The sequence below is a fragment of the Gallinula chloropus genome (genome assembly GCF_964237585.1).
Source record: "Gallinula chloropus genome assembly, chromosome: 12".
NCBI classification, from domain to species: domain Eukaryota; kingdom Metazoa; phylum Chordata; class Aves; order Gruiformes; family Rallidae; genus Gallinula; species Gallinula chloropus.
This window is the reverse complement of record NC_140097.1, coordinates 9,667,744-9,690,196: the sequence shown is the minus strand read 5'-3', so window position 1 is coordinate 9,690,196 and position 22,453 is coordinate 9,667,744. Positions and strand designations below refer to the sequence as shown.

General features: G+C 35.6%; 1 protein-coding gene across 1 annotated transcript in view; it reads right to left on the bottom strand.

The window, feature by feature from the left end:
- Positions 1 to 22,212, bottom strand: part of CFAP20DC (CFAP20 domain containing) — a gene marked incomplete at both ends in the record, with an annotated part of 70,522 nt that extends 48,310 nt beyond the window's left edge. Inside the window, 6 exons of the mRNA XM_084269828.1 lie at positions 1,638 to 1,794; positions 4,142 to 4,256; positions 18,363 to 18,435; positions 20,307 to 20,400; positions 20,888 to 20,977; positions 22,192 to 22,212. Of these exons, the coding sequence (XP_084125954.1) occupies positions 1,638 to 1,794; positions 4,142 to 4,256; positions 18,363 to 18,435; positions 20,307 to 20,400; positions 20,888 to 20,977; positions 22,192 to 22,212 (550 nt within the window). The remainder of the gene's footprint in view (positions 1 to 1,637; positions 1,795 to 4,141; positions 4,257 to 18,362; positions 18,436 to 20,306; positions 20,401 to 20,887; positions 20,978 to 22,191) is intronic.
- Positions 22,213 to 22,453: the final 241 nt, after the last annotated feature.

Sequence of the window (22,453 nt, the reverse complement as noted above, 5' to 3'; positions counted from 1 at the left end):
CTATCTCAATGAACTCATACAAAAATATTTTCTTAGTATATGTGGTTTCTCCTTTACACTTGCTATAATTTTAAGGACATGAAACACATGGTATATGAGCTACTAAGAAACAGTAACACATACGGCACCTTGAAATCACTACTTCCTCTACCAAGGAGGATTGAGCAAAGAACTTGACCCTCACTACGAGCTGCAATGTCATTGCATTCAGTGGAGCTCAAATAACTGGTCCAATCACAAGAGGAAAATAAAATTATCAAATCATGATTATTAACTAAAAGTTAATTAATAACAACAAAAAAACACCCTAGCCTTTTTTTTCTGTAATTGGGTATGAAGTATAGAGTAATTTTAATACAGCCAAACCTTGAGCTGTAATGTAATTTTAAGACTTGCCTAGATAAGGAAATTCATAAGCATACAGAAAATACTAATGCCCACCAGCTGTTTAATAATAATAGAATTGATAATCCAGTAATTAAAAGTGAAACATTTTACCATGCATATAGTTTATTAAAGCTGTCTACTCATTATGTTAGCTACAATTTAGAATTTTTGAACTAATTTAGAACATTTACACACACTTCAATAACTATTTAAAATGGAAGAGGACAATGTACCAGTAGAATTAAATGAAATTTAAGCCAGTGAGGTCTCTAACTGCAGTTTCCACTGAGAATTTGCCAGATTCTCTCTGTAGTAATTTTTCTAATTAATATTTCTTCCAACCTTACCAAGAAAAAAACCCAAACCAAAACAAACCCGTGCTGGTTTGGGTTTTCCAAAAGGAAGATATATTTTGTTACACTTACAATACTGGTAACTATCCCTCCTTCAGAAATCAAAAATCTTTTTTCATCTGTGTTCTTTAAAAGCCACAAAATGAAAATTTGAATGAAACTGAAGCTGAACTGTGCCTAAGCTTCCTCTAAAATAAGAAGGTGCTAGCTGATCTTTTGCAATTCCTCCCCTATTACTGCAAATATCGGAAAGGAATGAAGTTCTCCCCTTTGGAAAATAATGATTCAGAATTATGATGCTAGTTTGGAGACTGGTAAATCTTTAACCAGTATCCTGCCCTATTACAAAAATAATCTCTCATTTTTCAGCTCACCAAGAATACTGCTTTCTCAATGAACAAGGAAACATCAGGATAAACTGACTAGAGATAACAAAGAGGTGTTTGTGATAGTTCATATCTCTGTCTTATAGAATACTGTTTTGTTACAGTTTTCTCTTGGATTATTTAAAGAATAAATACCTCATCAGCTGCTGACATCCAAAATGAAGAAAACAAACAACAAATGCTGCTACATTTAAATATTTCTTCTTCCTTTCAGACACTCTCTTCTTGGCCAAAACACCATTTTTATCAGCATAAGATACCCTCATTAAAACAAGCTCTCTAATTGATAAATCTTCCCAGAATTTCTTCAATAAAATACTTCTAAAGAGGAGTACATGTACAATTAATTAGTTACCTGAAGTCCAACATTAGCAGAATTAATATGCTGTACCACCACTTTAATTTTCAGGAAATCATGTCACCTTTCCAACTGCCAACCTGATGACTAAGAAGCTTTTGATTTTATAATGTGAACAGTTATGACTAAGACTACATAGTAATTATCACACACCATCTTCCTCAGCTGTATCTTGAGGCTTGGATTTTAAAGTGAAGATCTTTCTCAGTTTACAGTTTGCTGAAACACTAATTCCATCCAAAGATTGGAAGACTGCTCCTCTGAATATTTCACTGGTGAATGCTACCAAATCAATACACATATTGCACCACTAGAAAAGAGAAACAAGACTCTTTAATAAAACCCAAACAATAATCATTGCAGAAGAGTATTAGTGTGTAGTTCTCTATAAACGAAGTCTCTGTGCAGCACTAGATTCTCACAGGCTGTAATTCACAATACATAACATTTTGCTGTATTTGCACTTATGATTATGTATACAAACAAATCAGTACACCTGACATAATGTCTGCCAGCCCAAGTGAGCTTTGTTAACAATAAGGTTAGCAGCTAACTTGCAAGAAAGTACATTTGCTGAAGGTTTTCTGAGGGACTAAAAATTGTTACTCAGTAGTACTGCAACTTAAGTGCAGTTACAAGTATTTATTTTTCATGTGAACCATATTGCAATTCCATTACCCTCCTAGAAAATAGAAGTTTCATATAAAACCACAATAATACCACAAGCAGAACAAGTAACAAAATATGTTAGCTTTGTGGCTTTCTGTTTTCCATTTAGAGCCTCTGATGTTTATAATCATGTATGTTCATAGTTCTAGTGTTCCTAACAATTCTCCTCGTCAATTCAGATATGTAATGATGGATGATGTGATGCTAACACATCTTCTATAACTGGGAAATAAACAGAGATGGCCTTGAGGAGAAATGTAACCATTTTAATGAAATTTGCAGAACTGTAATATATTTGATATGATTAGTCATGTGTAAAATTTAGTTGACCAATAGGTTGCAGTTCTATTAAAGGAGAAGAATACCAAGACATTGTGATTGTACATGCCTCATCTCCTGACAAAATCAAGGAAAAAGTACTAGCTTCTAAATGCCAATTAGTAATTTTTTTTTGAGATTAAATTTTGATGCATACATTACTATTCAGCTCCTACGTCTGGAAATTTGGAAGAGGAATACTTGCTTTGAAGATACCAAGAATTGGAACAGAAAATGCAGTATCTGTTTATAACTGATATTTCTATTACTGAGGTGGGAAAACAGCATCATTTGTAAGAATGCAACACGGGAAATTAACATATGAAAACGTAAACTGATGTACTGATGGAACAAACAACATACTATATCCTTTTCACAATCAATTTTACTGATAATAATGATCAGCTTGTGCATACAATAAGATAAACTATTAGAGCCATAAAAAAGATCTTTCTAATCACTGAAAGCAGCAAATTTCCTCCTTTAAGTAAAAGCAACAATTAAAAGGCAGATAACCATTTAAAGGACGACAGGTATACTGAGCAATACAGACCTACTCTTTAGGGTTGGTCAAGTGTTAAGGGAATTAAAATATTTCATCATTATAACTGATCAGAGCACTTAGATCTCCAAGTAATGCTTTATTGCCTAAATTAAAATACATAACTGAAGCTCATATTCTGATTGAAATTAACATGGTGTACATTAAGGTATACTTTAATCCTAAAACATTTGTTCTAGCCTGACACCAAGACCAACTAACTGAATTTATACTGAAGAAAAATAGTTTCCTTTCAGTGGGTCCTGAATTAATGACAACTTCAGGGGTATGATCTGATGCATATCCACTTGAGAAAAATCCAACCCCTTCTTCCTACAACACAAAAAACTCCTGAAATCTAAATTTATTCCAGCTGCCTTCAACTGAACTATCTTAAAGTTCTAACTTTACAGGTCTTTTTCCAAATACTCTCTCTCGTGTCTAGCCTTAAATCAACAGCTGCCTGGTGTACTGTTACCTAGTTCTCTTGCTGCATACTTGTATCTTAAAATATTTGAAATCTAGCTATTCATATCTCCAAATGATTTTCTAAAGCAGTTTTTGAGATTTAAGTCTTCACAAGGTTGTATGGCAACCATCAGGTTTTGTATCCTGACATACATCGTATCACCATACAATGTGGCTGGGCCCAGAAGAAGGGAATAGGGAGAAGATGATGGCTATTGTTTTACTTTCATGTTTGACTCATATGTTGATTTATATATACCAGAAACTGGAAGAACCTGAAGCAGATGAAATTAGCCATCAGCTGCAATTTACCTGCAGCTCCAGTGACCATAATAAAAGGAGAAGGTACACATGAACCAAAGCGCTAGAACAAAGAAGCATCAGGGACACAGAGAACTTTGCAGAGGCTGAACAGACAGCACAAGTGAGGGAAACACAAACAGCATTAATCTTGGAAAACGGGGAATGAACTAATGTTAGAAGAAAGCTAAAAGAACAAGCAGTTCTGATACCATCTGGTGCAGGGGACGTACACACGTAGCTTGAACTGGCAGGAACTGAATTTGAAACCAGTGGTTTCAACAGGTCTATAAACTTAGAACATTCCTGATACAAAAAGTGTGCTCAACCACAGTTCAAGGAACATTCCCAAGATACCTACTACTTTGCGCTTGATTGTAAACAGAGGAATTTTTGCATGCAGAGGGGTTACAGACAACTCCTTGTGGACTGTTGATAAATACAATCTTCTTTTAATATTTCCTAAATCAGTTATCCTATAAAAGAAAAAAGCAGGAGAGAATGGAACAGATCTTGTCAATTCAATAACACAGTGTCTTTGGGCAATAATAAAAAAACACTATTCATATGCAGAACCTTTATGTCAGTGATAGCAAATATGGAATTTAAGAATTACTTCTTTTACAAGATGAGTAATGAGATTTCTTTCTCATATTCAAACTTGGTGGCTATATTCCTGCATATATAAAATCACTTTACATGCTAATTTTATTTCAACAGTCTACACCCTTTGCTAGATTTCCATAGCCCTTCAGACTATGAAAGAATTCAATTTGCACAAAGTGAGAACCCAGTAGCCTTTAATAATCACACTTGTTTCTGCCCCTTAAGCTTGTGTTATCTCGGGACACATTGTCACCTGCTAACTAGAAAAACATTATTTGCTTCCTTTTCCTAAAAACGCCTCTGCCATTTTATATAGAGTCTTTGTCAGCTTAAAGATAGACACAAGACATTGTCTGTCTGTTTTACTTCCTGAGCACATATCTTTCAATGTGAATTATAATACAGAAGTTTATTCAGGTCATCTCACAGTGACACCAGCGACACTGAATTTGAACATTCCTAATAGATTCAGACCACAGCCATAACAAAGATTAGATTTTCTTTAAAGAGATAAAGAGGCTTATTTTTATGTTCTGTTTCCTTCAAGTCTTGTAGGCTGATGTGCTGTTTTTAGCTGTGGTAGAGTTAATTTTCTTCATAGCAACTAGTATGGGTCTGTGGTTTGGGTTTGTGCTAGAAACAGTTTAGGTAACACAGGGTTGTTTCCACTCCTGTTGAGCCAAGGGCTGTTATGCCCAGCGAGTTGGCTGGGAGTGCACAAGGAGGAGACACAGCTGGGACAGCTGACCCCAACAATCAAAGGGATACTCCAGCCCATGTGGCATCATGCTCAATGATGAAAGCTGTGGAGAAGTTCAGAGTTAAGGTGTTTATCTTCCCAGGTAACTGTCACATGGGATGAAGTCCTGCACTTCTTGAAAGGGGAAGTAGCAGGTGCCTTATTTAGCTTTGGTTGCCTATACATCTTTTGCTTTACCTAATAAACTGTCTTTAACTCAACCCATGAGTTTTTCCACATTTACCCTTGTGATTCTCTCCTACATCGCACTGTAGGGAGGGAGAGAGCAGCTGGCATGGCTGAGCTACTTACTGGGGTTAATCCACAACACAGCACAACCTTGATATCCCCCAGCAGTCCTACCTTAGTGTACCGGAGAACAGACATTACTTTTAAAGATTGCAGCCTGTATGAGGAAATAATGATTAATTTACCCATTATTTATGAACAAGCCTTCTTCTAACAGATGGGTATTTCTCTCTAATTAGCAGCCCCTCTGAGAAGATGACAAATAATTACAACTAACAACTTCCTGTCACTACTTGGTGTTGTTAAAGATAATTACTCAGAATCATTACATTTAAACACTGGATTTTACATTAAAATTGTGAGACTGCCCAGTAGATGATTTTTTATTTTATTATTACTGAAAACACTTTTCATAAGGACTACCTGTAGCTTAGCTAATGAAACACTGTAACACAGAATTCGCAGGTAAACACCCTGAAATGCTCTTCAGATTCCTTAGGTAACCTTGGAAGGAGATTAACTCTAGAGCAAGTTACCTACTTGAGCTCTTTTTTGTAATTTGAGAGTTCAACCAAGGACAACAAAAAATTTTCCTGGAAATATGTAAACATCAAAAAGCTTCACTAATACAGGCGGTGAAAAGCACAAGAGTGGCTTCTTGTTTTCCCATAGTTATCAAGACTATTACGCATGCAAAGCAAGCAGAAAGTCCACCAGCTTTCCAAAACTCGTTGGTTCTTTGCTGTCCCTTACAGACAATCTCATCTTTAATCTATTAATCATCATAACATGGGTGGGCAAATCAAAAAAAAGTGGAAGAGTCTACTAGCTGTTTAATTTTGAAAGATTAGCAGTTGTTCTCAAAAGCAACCTTCATTTCAAGGCAGGACTCATTACTGTGTAGTGGAAAGAACATCATATTCACCACTGGTAGTACTTGACATTGCAGATTTCAGTATCAGCTGCACATGTATGGATGGATGAATAATACTATCACATCCTTGAACAGTGATTTCATCACCAGACTCGAAGTGTCTTACAATGCTAGCATTCTGGCCTTGATCCTACTTCGAAGAAATTTAAGCAAGATATGAAATAGTTATTCTAAGATCATCATCGAGTTGGCTGCGTAACTAAGCCTGTGTCCCAGATCAAGGCTGAGTTCCATCCGTCACTTTGCTTCTCATATAAACCCTGATGAAAAACCTAAGGATGCAGTTTGCAGAAACTCCCTGCTCTGTTCCCAATCTTGAAGTGCTAAGAAATTAAGGCACCAAAGAACATGAGAGAATTGGAATAGCAGTTGCCTGAAACTCCTTTAGATCTTCTGGTTACATGTAGAGAAGTGCAACTGCACTGAGGAACCAGGTAGTTGTGGTAACCTGAGAGATGAAACAAAATTCTGTTCCTGCTGCAACTCAAACTGCAAAATTCCCAATGGAGAATGTTGCTCTAAGTGATGCTGTGACAAAGCAGCAGAAGCATATCTTCTTGCATATCTCCAAACAACTGGCAATAAAAACTTTAGTTCACTTTATAGTATTAGTTCAATATGTTTAAATGTTATTATTTATCTTATAGGAAAAGTTTTATCTTTCTCCCTCCTGAAAAACGTTGGGTACCTTAGCAATAAAAAAGCCATTAGTAAGTGTATAGCTCACTTAGATTGCAAAGTGCAATACAAAACACATTCATTTAGGTAACAGCACATGCATTTATATCAGACTGTCATATATGTCTAAAATAAAATGTTTTTTTTTGTGATGGTACGTATGCAGTAAAGCAGCAGCAAAGATATATAGTTATAACCATACCTAAGGAAGTTTAATATTTCAGTAAATAAATTTAAAACAATAAAAAATATTTATATTCTACAGGCAAAAGTGAAACATTTGAAGAAGAGACAAAATTGTAGAATGAAGATGGTACCAAAATTATATAAAATATAATTTCTTCCCTGGGAGAAGATAATTTTTTGAGAGTTGGTGTAACTTCAGGACTTCAGTTACACTGCTTCTTGGAAAATAAAACTAAAACAAGGGTCTCAGAAGTAATTCAGAGAACGGGAATTAGAACAATTAGAACTCACTTGCAAAATGACTCGAGTACTTGTGATGAAACGCAACCTTTTTTCTTCCTGTTATCAAAAAGCATGACCTATGTTAAACCCACAAAAGCAAGAAACAGCTGCAGCACATATCTTGATTTTCCAAGATGCATTTAAAAATCTATATAGGAGTTAATGTATTTTTATTATGTCTGTGCTTGAGTATTTATATCTAAGGGTCAGACATGTGATAGAAAAGTAATGAGACCATGTTGAGAAAAATGAGGTAGTCAACAGGAAAATCAACCTCATTTATAATAATATTCCTGTGATCAGCAGGTGCATAACTCTCCCAGCTATGGTCATTAACTGCATTCATTTCACACTTAACATCTACATTTGCAAACCATTTGAAAGTAAAATTACCTTCCAATTCAATTTTCAATTTTATTTTATATCTTCAACTTTGATTGACTATTCTCTTCACAATGGCAACTATAGTGAGATTGCAAGTAAATGGTAGCAACTACCCAACAGTACAGATAAACTCATCTTCTCAGATTACCTATTCACTTTGCTTCTGTATGTATAATAATTTATAACCATTTGTTAATGTTCAATTCAGGGCTTAAAATGAACTCAGAAAAAATGATGTCCGACTGTTGAAGGGACGCTTCATTTATCAGGCCTGCTTGTTCTTAAAATGAAAGTGTTTTTCTCCTTACAAATGACTTAAACTGCAAGTTTACCAAACATGAAAGAAGGTATTTCATTGATGTTGCTAAGCAAAGAGCAACTCCCATAGAGGTTATTATTAATGGAAATCTTAGTATCCTGGTGAAAATCTAGATAGAACTCCCTGGTAAAGCGTAACTATTAGTGTTTGTATATTAGTACCCAGCAAATGTATTGCCATTTTCACCTATAAAGAAGTATAAGCTTCAGAAACATTAGATAGTATCATCATCTCCATTTGAAAGACAAAAACCTAAAGGAATAACAATGATCAGCTGATTTTCCACACAGATTCCTAAGTTACCTTATTCAGGAGCAGTCTGTACTTCATGTATGTTTTGTTTTATGTGCTACTTGTGAATCGATACTACATTATTGAACTGGCTGCCTGAACATCTGAAATCGGGGGCACTATATTCTAGCCTCATAAAACCAGACCTACTTGTACTGAAAATCAACCAAATCTCTGCAGAATAAGAAAAGAGGAAGACTGATGTCACCTAAAAAACAAGCCTTGAAGAACCAGCTTTACTTTCATATACCAGAATTTTCTGATGATAATGTTTGGGTTTGTTTTTTTTTTTTTGAGAAAGAATTCAGGAAAAAAACCCCATCCTAAACAGTATCCTTATAGAGGCAGAGATACCAGTGGCAGGTATAAAACACGAATCATCAAATCTAGTAGCTAGAATACATTTCCAAATAGGAGCCGTTATGAACAACTGGTGATTCTCGGGCTCTCCTTACACAGTATCAACATATTTGCCATCAACTCTCCCACTGAAAGAATGACCTGGTCTTGTCACTGATCAAGAATAATCTGTTGTTTAAGTTTAGCTACTCTTAAAATTCTACAGGTTAAAAAAATATTTCTGGAAGTGGTCATTAACATTCACAGTATTGTAGGAACTTCTATCAATATTTTAATATCCTTGGTTTGCAAATGAGTTCATCTTTCTCTTATTTTCAAGTATTTAGTAAATTCTCTTTTAAGGCATGGTAATATGGTCCTCTGAAGCATGGCTAACTGTGCCAAATCATTTAGAAAACCATAATTCTAGAAAATAGTTTTTAATTTGCTCAATACAAGGTACTCCAGTGAGTATTAATATGTTGAAAGTTTAGTGCCTACTTCTTTTCACAAATCTAAATGAATTACCCTTGTAATGCAGTTCCTTATCCCTGCAACTAACTCTCCTGGCTCTTTAGTTTATTGGCTGTTATTCTTTCTACTTTTTTTCTTCCATGAATTCAGCTATTCAGCTAAAGACACAATCTGTCCTTTCACGTTTACAAAGACAAACAAAAAGTTATGCTCGCACCTGCTATAAGTAGCAGTTCTCAAGTACAGCCATATTCCTCACATTTAAAACATTTATTTTAATTACAAAGAATTGCTAAAAGGTCTGCCCTTTAAAAAAGGCAAACCTAAGTTTTCTTGCTAACACCAGACCATGCATTTACTTTACGAGGCATATGAAGATCCTGACTAACAAACCCTCCCTACCAAACAAACAGGATTAATTTTACTTCATGTCACGCTACTCTTAGGTATATTTCAGTTGGTGGATCAATTTACTCTCTAGAAAGTCCTGAAAGTAATTTTTCTGTAATATCACCAGGACACCATCTAACACTGTGATAAGATTTATTCTATTCATTAGATTAAAATAGACTCACTTCCTATAAAGTTAAAACTTAAAACAAAGCCTCTCTCCCATCAGATCCAAGATATATTTAAACAAAGATAAAGCAGTTCTGGTGAAAATACTTTCAGGGCATTTTGAAATTTACACAGAAATATTGCAACACAGAAAAAGAATGTTTTTTATCTTGGGCTGAACTGACTAGTGGAAAAAAAGAAGGAAATGTACAGAGGAGGCAGCCTACTGAACTGAAGGTATTGTGATACACAATGTAAGAGTGCCTGTAACTGCACTTATAAAACCCCAATTACACTAGCTGTTCATTTGCAGACACTACAACTGCAATACAAGCCCAAAATCAGCTTGTGTACCAACCTAAAACAAAATATCTAAATGTTAGTGGCAAGATTTAGGAAAATGTTACCAACTGTACCAAGCTCATGGTGAAAGCCTGCCTGTAAAGACATGACTGAACAAGTACAAGGAATCATCTATCCTAATTTGAATCAATTATATGGCATTTTTTTCCCCCTTGAAAGGATCATACCCAGTTAAGCTAAGAATAAAGGTACAGAAAACAGTTCCCATCCTCCCAGTTTTAATTTCTTGCAGAATCCACCTCTATATTTGTATTGTGGAGCATTTACTGCTACGTGCATTCAGCTGCCTGTTTCAGTAGCTTGCTTTACTCCTCATTTTTAGCAGTGCCATACCCTAACTCTTAGGTAGCTAGCAACACAGGACAGCTTGCAGGTATCCAGTCAGAGTGGGTCATGCAGTTCAATGGCTGCACATCCTACCATATGTGAGCAAGCATTTCCAGAAAGCAAGCTGAAATGTAAGTAGTTGCACCTCCTATCAAGAATACATCTCAAACCAGATGAAACTTCATGAGGCATTTACTCTGAATTTCTGAAGTCTTACTGATGTCTCTAAAACAGGAATTGCACATACAGGGAAATATCAGTATGGAGAGAGCTGTTGCATAAGTTGGAAACCCTTGAGTCACTGTGTACCTCATTAACTCTTCTTATATAACATCACTATTGCTCTATGTCAGCTCACAACCAAGACAGCTGTTATGGCAAACGATCCTTCTGCCTTATCTCTTCAAACAGCAAGAAAAGGGGTGGCTCCACCATTACTTCAGTTTCTTTCCTTAAAGGGTCAAAGATTAAAACCTCTACACCAAGATCATTATGCAAATGCAACTGTCTATAATGTGAGCAAATAAAAAAAGGTGATTTATTTAGACATAAACAGTCACGTGAAGGCAAACAGTAACTATCTGGCTTCTAGTCAACTAAAAGGAAATTCTGAGGGGTTAACTCAAGTAGATTATGATACCACACTGACAGTCTCCTTACATCCTCAATGTAATTACAACTCCAGCATATTCTAATTAAAAAAAAAAGAACAAGAAGTGTGTATTTTTGAAGTTCTGGGGGCAAGGATAAAAAGATTCCTTCAACAAGCAGAAAGTTATGTGTGCAAGCTCACACATTCTACATCAACAGAAGAAAAAGTCTTTCTTCATGTCTGATTTTTTATACTGGTTAATTGAACAAGCAATGAAATTATTGACATCAAATGACTTTGAACAGTTTTATAGCTGCAGAAGCAAAGAATATCATCAAATGTGAGAAATTAGAAATATTTGTAGAATAAGGGTTACAGATTGATCCTGCCAAGTGGAAAAAATATCAAGATTCTTTCTGGGCAAGTGGCTAATCTAACTGGCAACACAATTTTAATCCAGGACTGTGTATTTTGTTATCAGTTCTACAGTAACTGCATGAATTCTTTTTTTATATCTTGAAGCAAGACAACCTGTTAACAGGATTTTTTTCTTTTTTTCTTTTAAATCTCTTTCCTAAATTGCCAGCCATTGGTACTCTAGCAAAGTGATGACTGAAAGAGTTATTTAAAAATTTTTATTTTCAGATATGTGAGTTTATCTCCTTGGTAAATGATGGCATCTAACACATCCCAATACTTTTAAGAAAACTTCTGTACTTCACTCCTGCTTCACAACGGGAGCAGGCCTCATACTACTAAACATCAGAATGTCAAATAACATCTCCAGCTAAACCTGTTCAATCAAGTTTCCCTTCAGTCTCTACCTAAAATCTTCAAGTACTGCAAAAGTACATGATAGAATTAGCATCTAAGAATAACCTGTTAAATTAGAAGCAGGACAAAGTTTTGCAAGACTAACCAAGATTCATATTTTGATTGTTCTGTATCTGAAAACATGATGGGTCTTTAGATTAACATGAATAATTTATCCTACCTCTGTCAAAGCTAAAATGATGACTAATTATGATAGCATGTAATTCACATAAATTCAAGCTATTATGGTGTCATGAATAAATTAGCTATGCATGTAAAATCTAATATGCTCTGGTTATTAAAAATTTGAAAGCAATAAACTTGTATTTACAGAATCAACTGTTTGAAATAAGAAATATGGCATAAAAATTCTCCTGTGCTGTCCACAAGCCTTGCAATAAAATGTCTTAGCAACAACTAACTACTTTAGGAATGTGGACATTTTAAGCCCTTTTCCCCTGCAGATACAGCTATATATAACTAGCTAAACTTTAACAGAAAACTCCTTAAGCCTTATCAGGTATGTTCCAGGGTTTGAAACACCAGAGTTCCCATTCATCCAATAAATCAAGAGCATCTCTGTACTATAAACCCACTAAGCTTCTATGTACGATCATAACCATCACTCCTCAGAGAGTGAAAATAAGCTACAACTGGTTTCAAGTCATGCTAATCCTGTACAGAAAATGCTGAATTTTTAAAGCTAATACCTACCAGCTGTATTTGATTATTCCCATGCTTTCTAAAGTTTTCCCCAGCAAAAAACATATGTGAACAAAAAGCAAGCATCTGCCTTAACTCTGATCAATTTTAACAAGTAAAGAACCCCTAATCAAGCTAGATGTTAAATACAAAGGTTTTAAACTGAAACATAAATAAGGTTATAAAGCAATCCATCTGATAAAGTGATAACTCAACACAGTACATATTGTAAGATTAGTCTCTTTTAAAAAAAAATCATTCCTTATTAATATAAATATTTCTAAAGCCTTCTGTGTTCCCCTCAGAATGCAATGAGCATTGATGCCTTCTGGAGCTGAAGGCCAGCAGCAAGCAAAACTAATCTGACTATGAACAGTGGGATACTAACTGAGCAAACCTGTTGATAAACACTTCGCCAGCTGAGCCTTAAAAAAAGGTTGAAGCATTATGAAGAACAGAGAGACACAGTTCACATTAAAGTGAATGAGCAACCATGCTGTGATCCTCAGCACACTCATGCTAGCAGGATGGTCCATAAGGTGGTGGGTAATTCTAGGAAGTGGCAACAAGGCAGAGTCCCATGGCACATTAATATCAGACACCAAGCCCTGAGCTACAGACATATGTTTCTAGCTGCTAGCACTGACTGTGTGTATTTTTGCTATCTGGGTTTTCATGTCAGAGGTGACAGGACCTTATGGGAGATCTCAACCCCCCCCCGCTGTTACAAAGTATGTTACATACATATGATTTACAGCCGATTACTATCCAAAGGTTTAAAGCAGTAGTTTGAAGCACCATGGAGTTGGCTGTCACTGAGATAAACAGCATGACTGAAGAGCTGCAGCGATGGATCAGTAAGCACTGTACCTGGTGCTGCCACTAACCTTTTTGAATCACTTTATCATTTCTGTGACTTAGTTTCCTTGTGTCAAAAAAAATCCCCCAGTGCCCTACCCATGACAGATAATACTGACCTCCTTTGGAGAATATTTTGAGTGGCTGAACATATTAGTTTGAACACATTTTATTGTTACTATCTTATGTCCTGTCTGAATGTCAAAACGCAAAACTGGGAAACTTCTGTTATTCATCAAAAAGGCAATCTCCCTAAACTGACCTCTCTTCTGTGATAGGATAATATATCAAATATTAAATCTGTACTATTGGCACACACTTGCCTGCATATTGATGTAAACAAACTTGATCTGCTACCAGATTTACTATAATTCCTATTTTTATCACTTTGCATATTTAAAAGTATCCTACAACAATTAATTGTTTAACTCTTTATAATATACTTTCAATACAAATTGATAAACAATACTGACATAACTTGTATGAGAGAACAGGGGAGAAAAAAGGTTGAGAAACCTACAGACTCAAACAAGACCAGGTCTTATTTCAGTACATAACCAGAAATAGAGCTTCCAATCCCTGTTCATACCTCAGACCTCTGTTTTTTTAGTTTGTTTTTTTTTTTTTTTTTGAGGGTATGGTACAACTTGAGGGTCTTTTTCTCACATCAACAGCTCTACTCCTTTGCTGTAAAAATTACAACACAGAGGTACGAATTTCATGTGATACCTAACACTGAAAATAAACATATCAGAAATAAAGTATGACAATGACTGGCATTACAGTATTTACTAAGAATGAATGTTCGTGTGTTTGACAAAGTGCTATCACCTGCATGTGTCCATACATTGGGACTTAAAACAAGAATGCCAATACAGGCAAGATGCTGTTCTCTTTTACATACCAGTTTTTCAAATTGAGTTACTTTTGCTTTTCCAGAAACATTGCAAAACCTGTATTACTGAAGATTTAACAACTGGCTACTACATTTTCAACAGATGGCTATGTTCAGCATTGCTAACAGCTTAGCTATTATTTGCCTTAAAGAGGCTGTATAAATTACATGCTTCCTGCCTTAGTTGTGATTTTATTATGCCTCACCAAATTTTTAATCCACAAATGATTTACACATTTTTATGTGATTCAATACATTGATTGTTGATGTGGCAGTATCTAATCACTCCACCTAACTAAGTATCTGAAATTCTACTGAAATTTCTTCCAAAGAAAAGGCAACCCAGCTAATTTAAACAGTTTTTTTCACATCCAGTATTTATGACAAGAATCTTGCATGACCGGTTGATAGCAAATGTTAGAAGGTTTAGCTCTGCTGATGCCAGCAGTGATGGATGGCCTTGTTTGCTGATCAGATCAATCACTGAACAGAATGCAAAAGAGAGGGTGAAGCTAAATCTAAATTAATATTTCTATCTCTGTGCAAAATGGGAGAGGAAGAAATGCTCCATGAAGCATCATGTGCAGCTATTATAGAAGTTGCCAAAGTGTTTTTTGCATAAAGTAAATTTGATGACTTGGTATGCTATAAATTTTCACTTGAAGCTACTCTAAGATTCAGTTGTAAGTAGTCAGATTATGTAAGAAACTATCTTGGAACATTAAACTCCAGGAAGCACCAGCACAATCAATATTCTGTCCATAAACAAGCAAGAGATTCCTTTCAAAGTATCTGAAAAGAACTGAATGGCAGTCATATGAAGCAAGAAGGACTTGTCTTTATTATTTACTGAATTATCATGAGTCTCCTAGGATAAAATATAGTACTTATTTTGCAAGTCTTAATGGAGTTTACAGGTATCTAATACAAAGCTTAATAGTAAATTTATTCTTAAAGAGGTTTAATCAACTTCTGCATACAGTTGCACTCAATGAGGAACAAATGAGATTGCACTTTTTAGGCCTATATACCTTTAAGCAGTTCCAGTTACTTTGAATGCATTGATGAACTCACGTAATTATCAGAATGAGCATGATTTGATTACAACTTAATTACTTAAATAATGAAACAGTTACACAGAATTTAACATCTATCCTTTTATTAAAAGTCTATGGTAATGTATTAAGTGAGATGCCTTCTCTTCAGTGTAGTGATTTCAGAGTCTGTGGTGATGAAGTAGAGTGAGTTACAGTTTGTATCAGGCTTTATCAGATTTAGAATCAGGAAAGTTGACAAAAAGAAAAAAAAGAAACAAGTGAAATATAAAAGTTAAGCTATTTAAATATAGTAAATATAGTAATATAATGTGTGTTGACATAAACTATATATATAAAAATACAAAATACATGTATTTAAATGTATAGAAGTGCATAAGAATATTATAGAACTAGAGGGACACAGTAGTAGTGGGAATGGGAAAAAAAGAGGAAGAAAATACAAAGTCCTGATCCAAGCTGAAAGAAAAGGGAAAAAAAAAGGTGGGAGAAACGGTAGAAAATTAAGAGTGCTCAGTTACCCTGCAAGTGATGAAAAAAATAAAATGAGAATAAAAGTGGAGAAACAGGTTCTTGTTAAGAGCTAAAAATGGGTGAGAAAAACACACAAAAGAACCAAACTCAATACATACTGAATTCCTATACCTGTAACTAAGTCTCTGCCATCTGTCTGCAGAAAGCCTACGGGAAGCAAGTCTATATGCTTTCATTCTGTTTACTGTATAAATGAACAAATCCTGTTTGTTTTGTCCCTTCTGTGATGCACTTTTAGAAACAATGCAGCAATTAAAACCACAGAAGCAGAAAGTGTAACCAGAGCTACACTCAGGGAATCCATCAAAGAACAGAAAAGACTCTGATTTGCCACACTCTTTGCAACATTGTTGCAGGGAAAAAAAATAAAGGGCAGCTTTAATGTCACCTGTGCTTGTTTAGATACACCTTAATACCTAAGCAAAAAAAAAATTCAAAGTGAGGTAAGAAATAAAGAGAAGAACCTTGAAAGGAAAACAAAAGAAAACGGCTAATAGCTGTGATAGGAACAGAACTTACAGAGAAAGGGAAGTTGCTTGTGAACCTTCAGCTTTCTGATCTCCTCAACAACTACCAGCTTTCCTGCCTACAGTTTCTCACTTTAAAAAATTTTATATTCGCTGCACCAAGATTTTGATATATGAAGTCAAAATTGCCTTTAAAACAAGTATTTTGAGCTGTGTTCTTTCAAATTTCCACGTTCTGTGGAGAAGCAAAAAAGTTCTCTGATAAAAATCTGTGCTAAATAAGTTAATTTATCCTTTGAAGATTTTCTCAATGTTCAGATTCTATAAATCATGTTGGAAATTAAGCCTGTCACAGAGGAACATATAACATTACCAACAGGATGTAGGTTATAAATGTCCACTAACTCACAAACCACTGAGACTGGAATACCTGCATGGATTGTTATAAATCTACTGAGAAATGTTAATAAATATCACTCAATTTACACTAGTGTATTCTCTGTAGAAATAACAAAATATTACAATATGACTCTACTGACATGAAGGCACAGGAAAAACCAGAATTACCCAGCAGCATATAATAGCACGCCATCCTAATTTAATGAAATAGGTTATTCACATCACAATGAACACCCTATCTCTACTAAAGTATAGATGGAATGATAGCTTCTCAGCATCTCATTTTGTCATCTTTGACTTAAACCTACAATAGTTGTTTCCCCCTACTCTAGAAGCAAGAGACTTCAGACAATCAAGAAACACTGACAGCTATAGGTACAGATGAATGTAAAGCTAAGGAAAGACCAAACAATAAAATTCTGCACTGACTTTACTCAGCTGAATTGCATACCATTCAACCATCCCTTCTTGCAGGATTCCCAATGGCATGTTTCTTTTGTTAATCCAAATCTTTGATGTTGTACTGGCTACAAAGCTGAATGGGTTGTGCTGGTCAAACAGCTGGTGCCACTAGGGGTGAAATACTGTCCAAGGACAACCGCCCAACTCTATTAAATCATGTTGGTCAGTGCAATCGCAAGCACAACTACAGGCTGGGTGGAGAATGGATTGAGAGCAGCCCTGAGGACAAGGACTTGGGGGTGCTGATTGATGAAAAGCTTAACATGAGCCGTCAGGACATGCCAGCAGCTCAGGCGGCCAACGGTGTTCTGCGCTGCATCGAGAGCAGGGAGTGTAGGCATAAGACACGGAGCAATGGCTTCAAGCTGAAAGAGGGTGGGTTTAGATTAGATGTTGGGAATAAATTCTTTACTATGAGGGTGGTGAGGCCCTGGCACAGGTTGCCCAGTGAGGTTTTGGAAGCCCCATCCCTGGAAGTGTTTAAGGCCAGGTTGAATGGGGCTTTGGGCAACCTGATGTAGTGAAGGTGTCTCTGCCCATGGCAGGGGAGTTGAACTAGATGATCTTTGAGGTCCCTTTCAACCCAAAGCATTCTATGATTCCACACTGAACTAATGAAAACAGTCTGTTGCAGCTATATCTCTCCTTATAGTATGGACATAATTACACTGATTGAGGACTCCATTTGTCATCCTAGCTTTTTGTTTGGTTGTTTATTTCTCTCCCATTTTTTGAATATGTATTTCTTCTTGCCCTGAAAAACATCCCTGGAATAGTTATTTATAAATCTCTTGCAAACTTTCAAGAAACCCTCATGGACCAGGTATTTTAATGTTTGATAAATTCATAACTCATTTCTTCAGATTTTTCACCATCTTCAAGATTTTTAGAGTTTGTTCTGTCTTCAAAAGAATGTCAGTATTCAAAGCATCCAGCAAATGATCTCATTAGCTTAACTATCTCTTATTAACTTGATGAGTCACCATGCTTTAATACAAAACCTGCCACCACAATTAATGGCTGCAATCAGGCATTCACTCTACATGAAGTATTCAAGGAAATTTTATGCATCTTACAGTAACTCAGTAGAGAAGTCTCGTCCCAATGGCACAAAAATCTGAAGTGTCAGAAATCGCTGGACCAGTCCCACTAGAAACAAGAAGAATAATTAAATACATGTGCTTTGTACAGGCAGATACACATTTGACTATCGAGCATTTAAATTTTGTACCACACAGATATGCTCCTTCATCACTATTTCCAAAGGTTCACACTACATATGAACACAAGAAAACCAATTCAAACTGCAATAGAATTGTGAGTTTAAAAGTCTCACCTGTGGCTTTGATGGAATGCTCAGGAAAAAAAGGAACTTTTTTTTTATTTGCAATTCTTGTGTTCCAAGACCATGTAGGCACCAAATATCCCGTACAGATTACAAAATGAAGTAATACTTTCCTATGAAGATTATCATATAGTCATGAAGCTTGCACACGTGTTTCTGACAATGTGCACCTCACTAAAATTCAAAAACCCTTTGGGTTTTTTTTTTTTCTTTCATGGGATTCAGACCATGACAACAAAGCTCAATGGAGGCCTCCGATTTTTAGAACAAAAGTAAATGAGCTTAACTTAGGGAACAAGCACAAGAAATCTTTCAGGATTCACACAGCTCCCTATCAAGGGAAAAAAGATAGTACAAAGCTGTCTGAAGTGAACCATATGTTGTTTTTTTAGCTATTCCACCAGGGACAGCACAGGTTGCTACTCATTGACTTAACAAGACTCCACAGCAACATTAGCTCCTCTTCTAAAGAACGCCAATTCAGAACTTCCTTCTTTTGTGGGTCAAATGACACTAAAATTTCAAATTATATTTTAATATATAACATCTTTTATTTTGGAAAAGTATTGAAAGATTACAGTACAACTGGGAGACTGTATACTTGACATAAATGAAATAATTGAGGTACATACACCTCAAGAGAGGAAGAGACAGAGAAAGACAACATGGTAACAGATGGAAATTTGACTGTAGTACTGCAGCACTAGCTGAAGTAAATTCATAACCAGACTATTCTTAGCAGTGATAACCCACAGCACTAATTCTCAATCCTCATTTTAGTCTGTAACAGTTTATTGTAACAGTGGCAATAAACAAAGTTGGATTTCTCAGAAAGATACATTAGACTAGCATTTATTATATTGAGACAGTAAATTTCTTCTATAAAATCAGATTAATCTTCAAGGCCTCAGCACATGAGCAGGCTATACACTTTCTTATTTATCTTTTGCATTTGTTTGAAAAAAGTGAATTGTAACTACATACCCTGTATGAGAAGCATACTAGAAGATTCCTGTTACATTTGACTAAAATTACCATCTCAATTTTTTTTTCCAAAAAGCAAGCAGGTAATTCTAAACCAGCTCAATTCATAACTACAAGCCTTATAAGGTACAGTATCTTGCAGTGGAGTTTAAGGCATAAATGATGATGATTGCTGTATGGCCTAAGAAACACAGACTGCTCTGATTCTTGTTTATTCTGGTACGAGTAATAGACAACCTGGAGAAACTTGTTCTACACTGCTCATCAAAGAATGGTTAAACACAGCTGAAATTTAGGTAAATGTTCTTGTACACAGAAGCATAAATACTTTTAAAGTAAAACAAGAAAGGGGTCAGCAACCTGTATCACATTCTCTAATGCCAATAAATTTACTGTTTAGGGAGTGCTGAATGGAGTCAGAAGTTATTTGCCAGACATCAGCTTGTAGCAGGATCAGTTACACAGCACTATGAAAACACCTATCAACAAGGATCTTCCCTACAGCACTTAGAATTAAGTAAAAGGTATAGAAATGCCCTGTTAAAGTAACTGAGCTACTAGAAAGATAATGAAAAAAACACTTGGCTAATGTTGAATTATGCCCAAATAAGGGAGAATAATGTTTCACATTCCAACACAAGTCTGATTTAATAATGAGAGCATCACAGACATTTAATTCTTTGATACTTACAAGTTTGTCTAGTTTCCTTTGGTAGCTGCATTTTGTTGATTTGACTGCTTCCTTCAAGTACAAAAACAAAGCCTTTTACTTCTTTATCATATTCCTTCAAAAAGGAACAATAAACAAACATAAGCACTCTGTTAGAATAATTCTTCTCACAGCCAACTATGCTACTAACATGCAAAATTACTTATTTTTAAAAATCACAAATGGCAGAGCACTGCAAGAATGACAGTAGTTCAAATATGATAATATAATCCATAGAAATATATCCTTTACTCACTTGCTTTATAAACAAGTAATGTTGATGAACAGGACTCACAAACCAATAGGCCCAACACAACCCATTAGTTACCAGAATAGAGAAATCACTTCCTAAATATTTAACTACAAAATTATGCTGTGACCAACCTAGTCTGCAAGAACACGTAAAGAACTAATTAAAGTAGTCATTTAGTCTGTCATAATGACAGAACTGCAAGTGACAACTCCACTGTCAGGTCAAAGCCCTCATTACCTTCTAATTTTAAGCTTCATTCACATTCTTCTGTTTTATACTCCAGATTTTATAAGTTTCTTTAAAAACTTACTTTCCATATAGCTGATGGATTGCCAAAAATCTTCCATTTTGCTCCTGGGTTCTTGCCTTGAGCACTGAATATTTCAACACATGGGCCACCCTGTGATAAAATGGTTTAAGGATACATTATCCAACCCAATGTTTAGCACTGTATAATCAATGGTCAAGATGAATGCATAAGAACAACTCCTCCCCACATCAGACTGTTACCATAGTCAGCAGAATATTAACAAGAGCTTCTAGACTACTCTAACAGAATAATCCATATAGTCACTATTTGGCTTTACTAAAGGATCAGAACATAAATTTGATGGAATATTGTGGAATATTTTAAATTATTTTATTTATAATGTTATTCTCTAAAAAGCAAAATTACTGTAAAAAATTTTAAAAACATGTAGGCTAAAAGTAAGTTATAGTTGGAAATGGTTTATTTCTACAATTCACCAAATTAAAGTAAGTTTTAAAACATACCTCTAAAAACTAAAAATTATTACAGATTGGATGTTGTGTCTGATTTCCTGTGGAAGTTTTCACAACCTGTTTACATGTGTGAATATGTTTGGCCTTGTCTACATATGTATGTCAAAGACATTTCCCAGAAACTTTGCTGCTAGTTAGCAAATTCCATCATGATTAGACCAAACAACCAGGGAAACTCAAACATCTACTGTCTTTTCTGGGATGACTTAAGTGGCCTTGTAGTAGATCTGATCCTACCAGTATCACTGTAAAAACCCAAGGGCTGCACTCATGCTGCAGCCTTCATGAGGCATCAGAAAATACTGGAAAAAGGTTATGAATGCCCCTGCATGGTATGAACGCCCCTGCCTTAAATACAGCGTGTGCCTTATCAGGCATCAAAGAGTCTAGCCATAGGCTCGTGGGGGGGGCAGGCTTTATCACCTCTGGAGAAGGGGAGGCAATGCATGGTGAAAAGGAGAGTCAGGAAACAGTGAGAAGGATAAGGTTTGTAAGTGATGTGACTAGTGTTGTCACAACACTGTGCTGAACCAAGAGAATAAAGCAACCCTCCTTTTCTGACTATACCTTAAGAGTTTGGGAGTAGATGGCATGCCTTCCCTGGACCACAAGGGTCAAAGTAGACACAAAGCTCTTGGTAACAGCAGCTACCCACTATCTTATAGTATTTCCATAAAAACACCAAATAATGAGACATTCCAAACCAATTCTGTACCTGGACTTCTTGCCACAGACACCACCTGCCCTGCCCTTCCCCTCCCCTCCCATTTTAATTGAGTTCTCAGAGGTGAAATGAAAGAGGGTGAAAAAATAAAGCTATTTCTGTTTTACCTGATACTGGTTTTTGAACATTTTCCAGATTTCTTAAGCAAAAATTAATTTCAGCTTCTCAATCAGTAAAGATACATATAGACCATCCTAAAAAACACAAACCAAAAAACTTTATACAGGCTTTGACATGCAAAAAAACCCCATAATGAAAACCCAACCACTTTTCTAAAGATACGAATACTATTATGAAATAGTTTTCATGAGTACAGAATGTATATCAACTGTATCACAGTGCTACCACAAAGGAATTAAGATCAAAAAA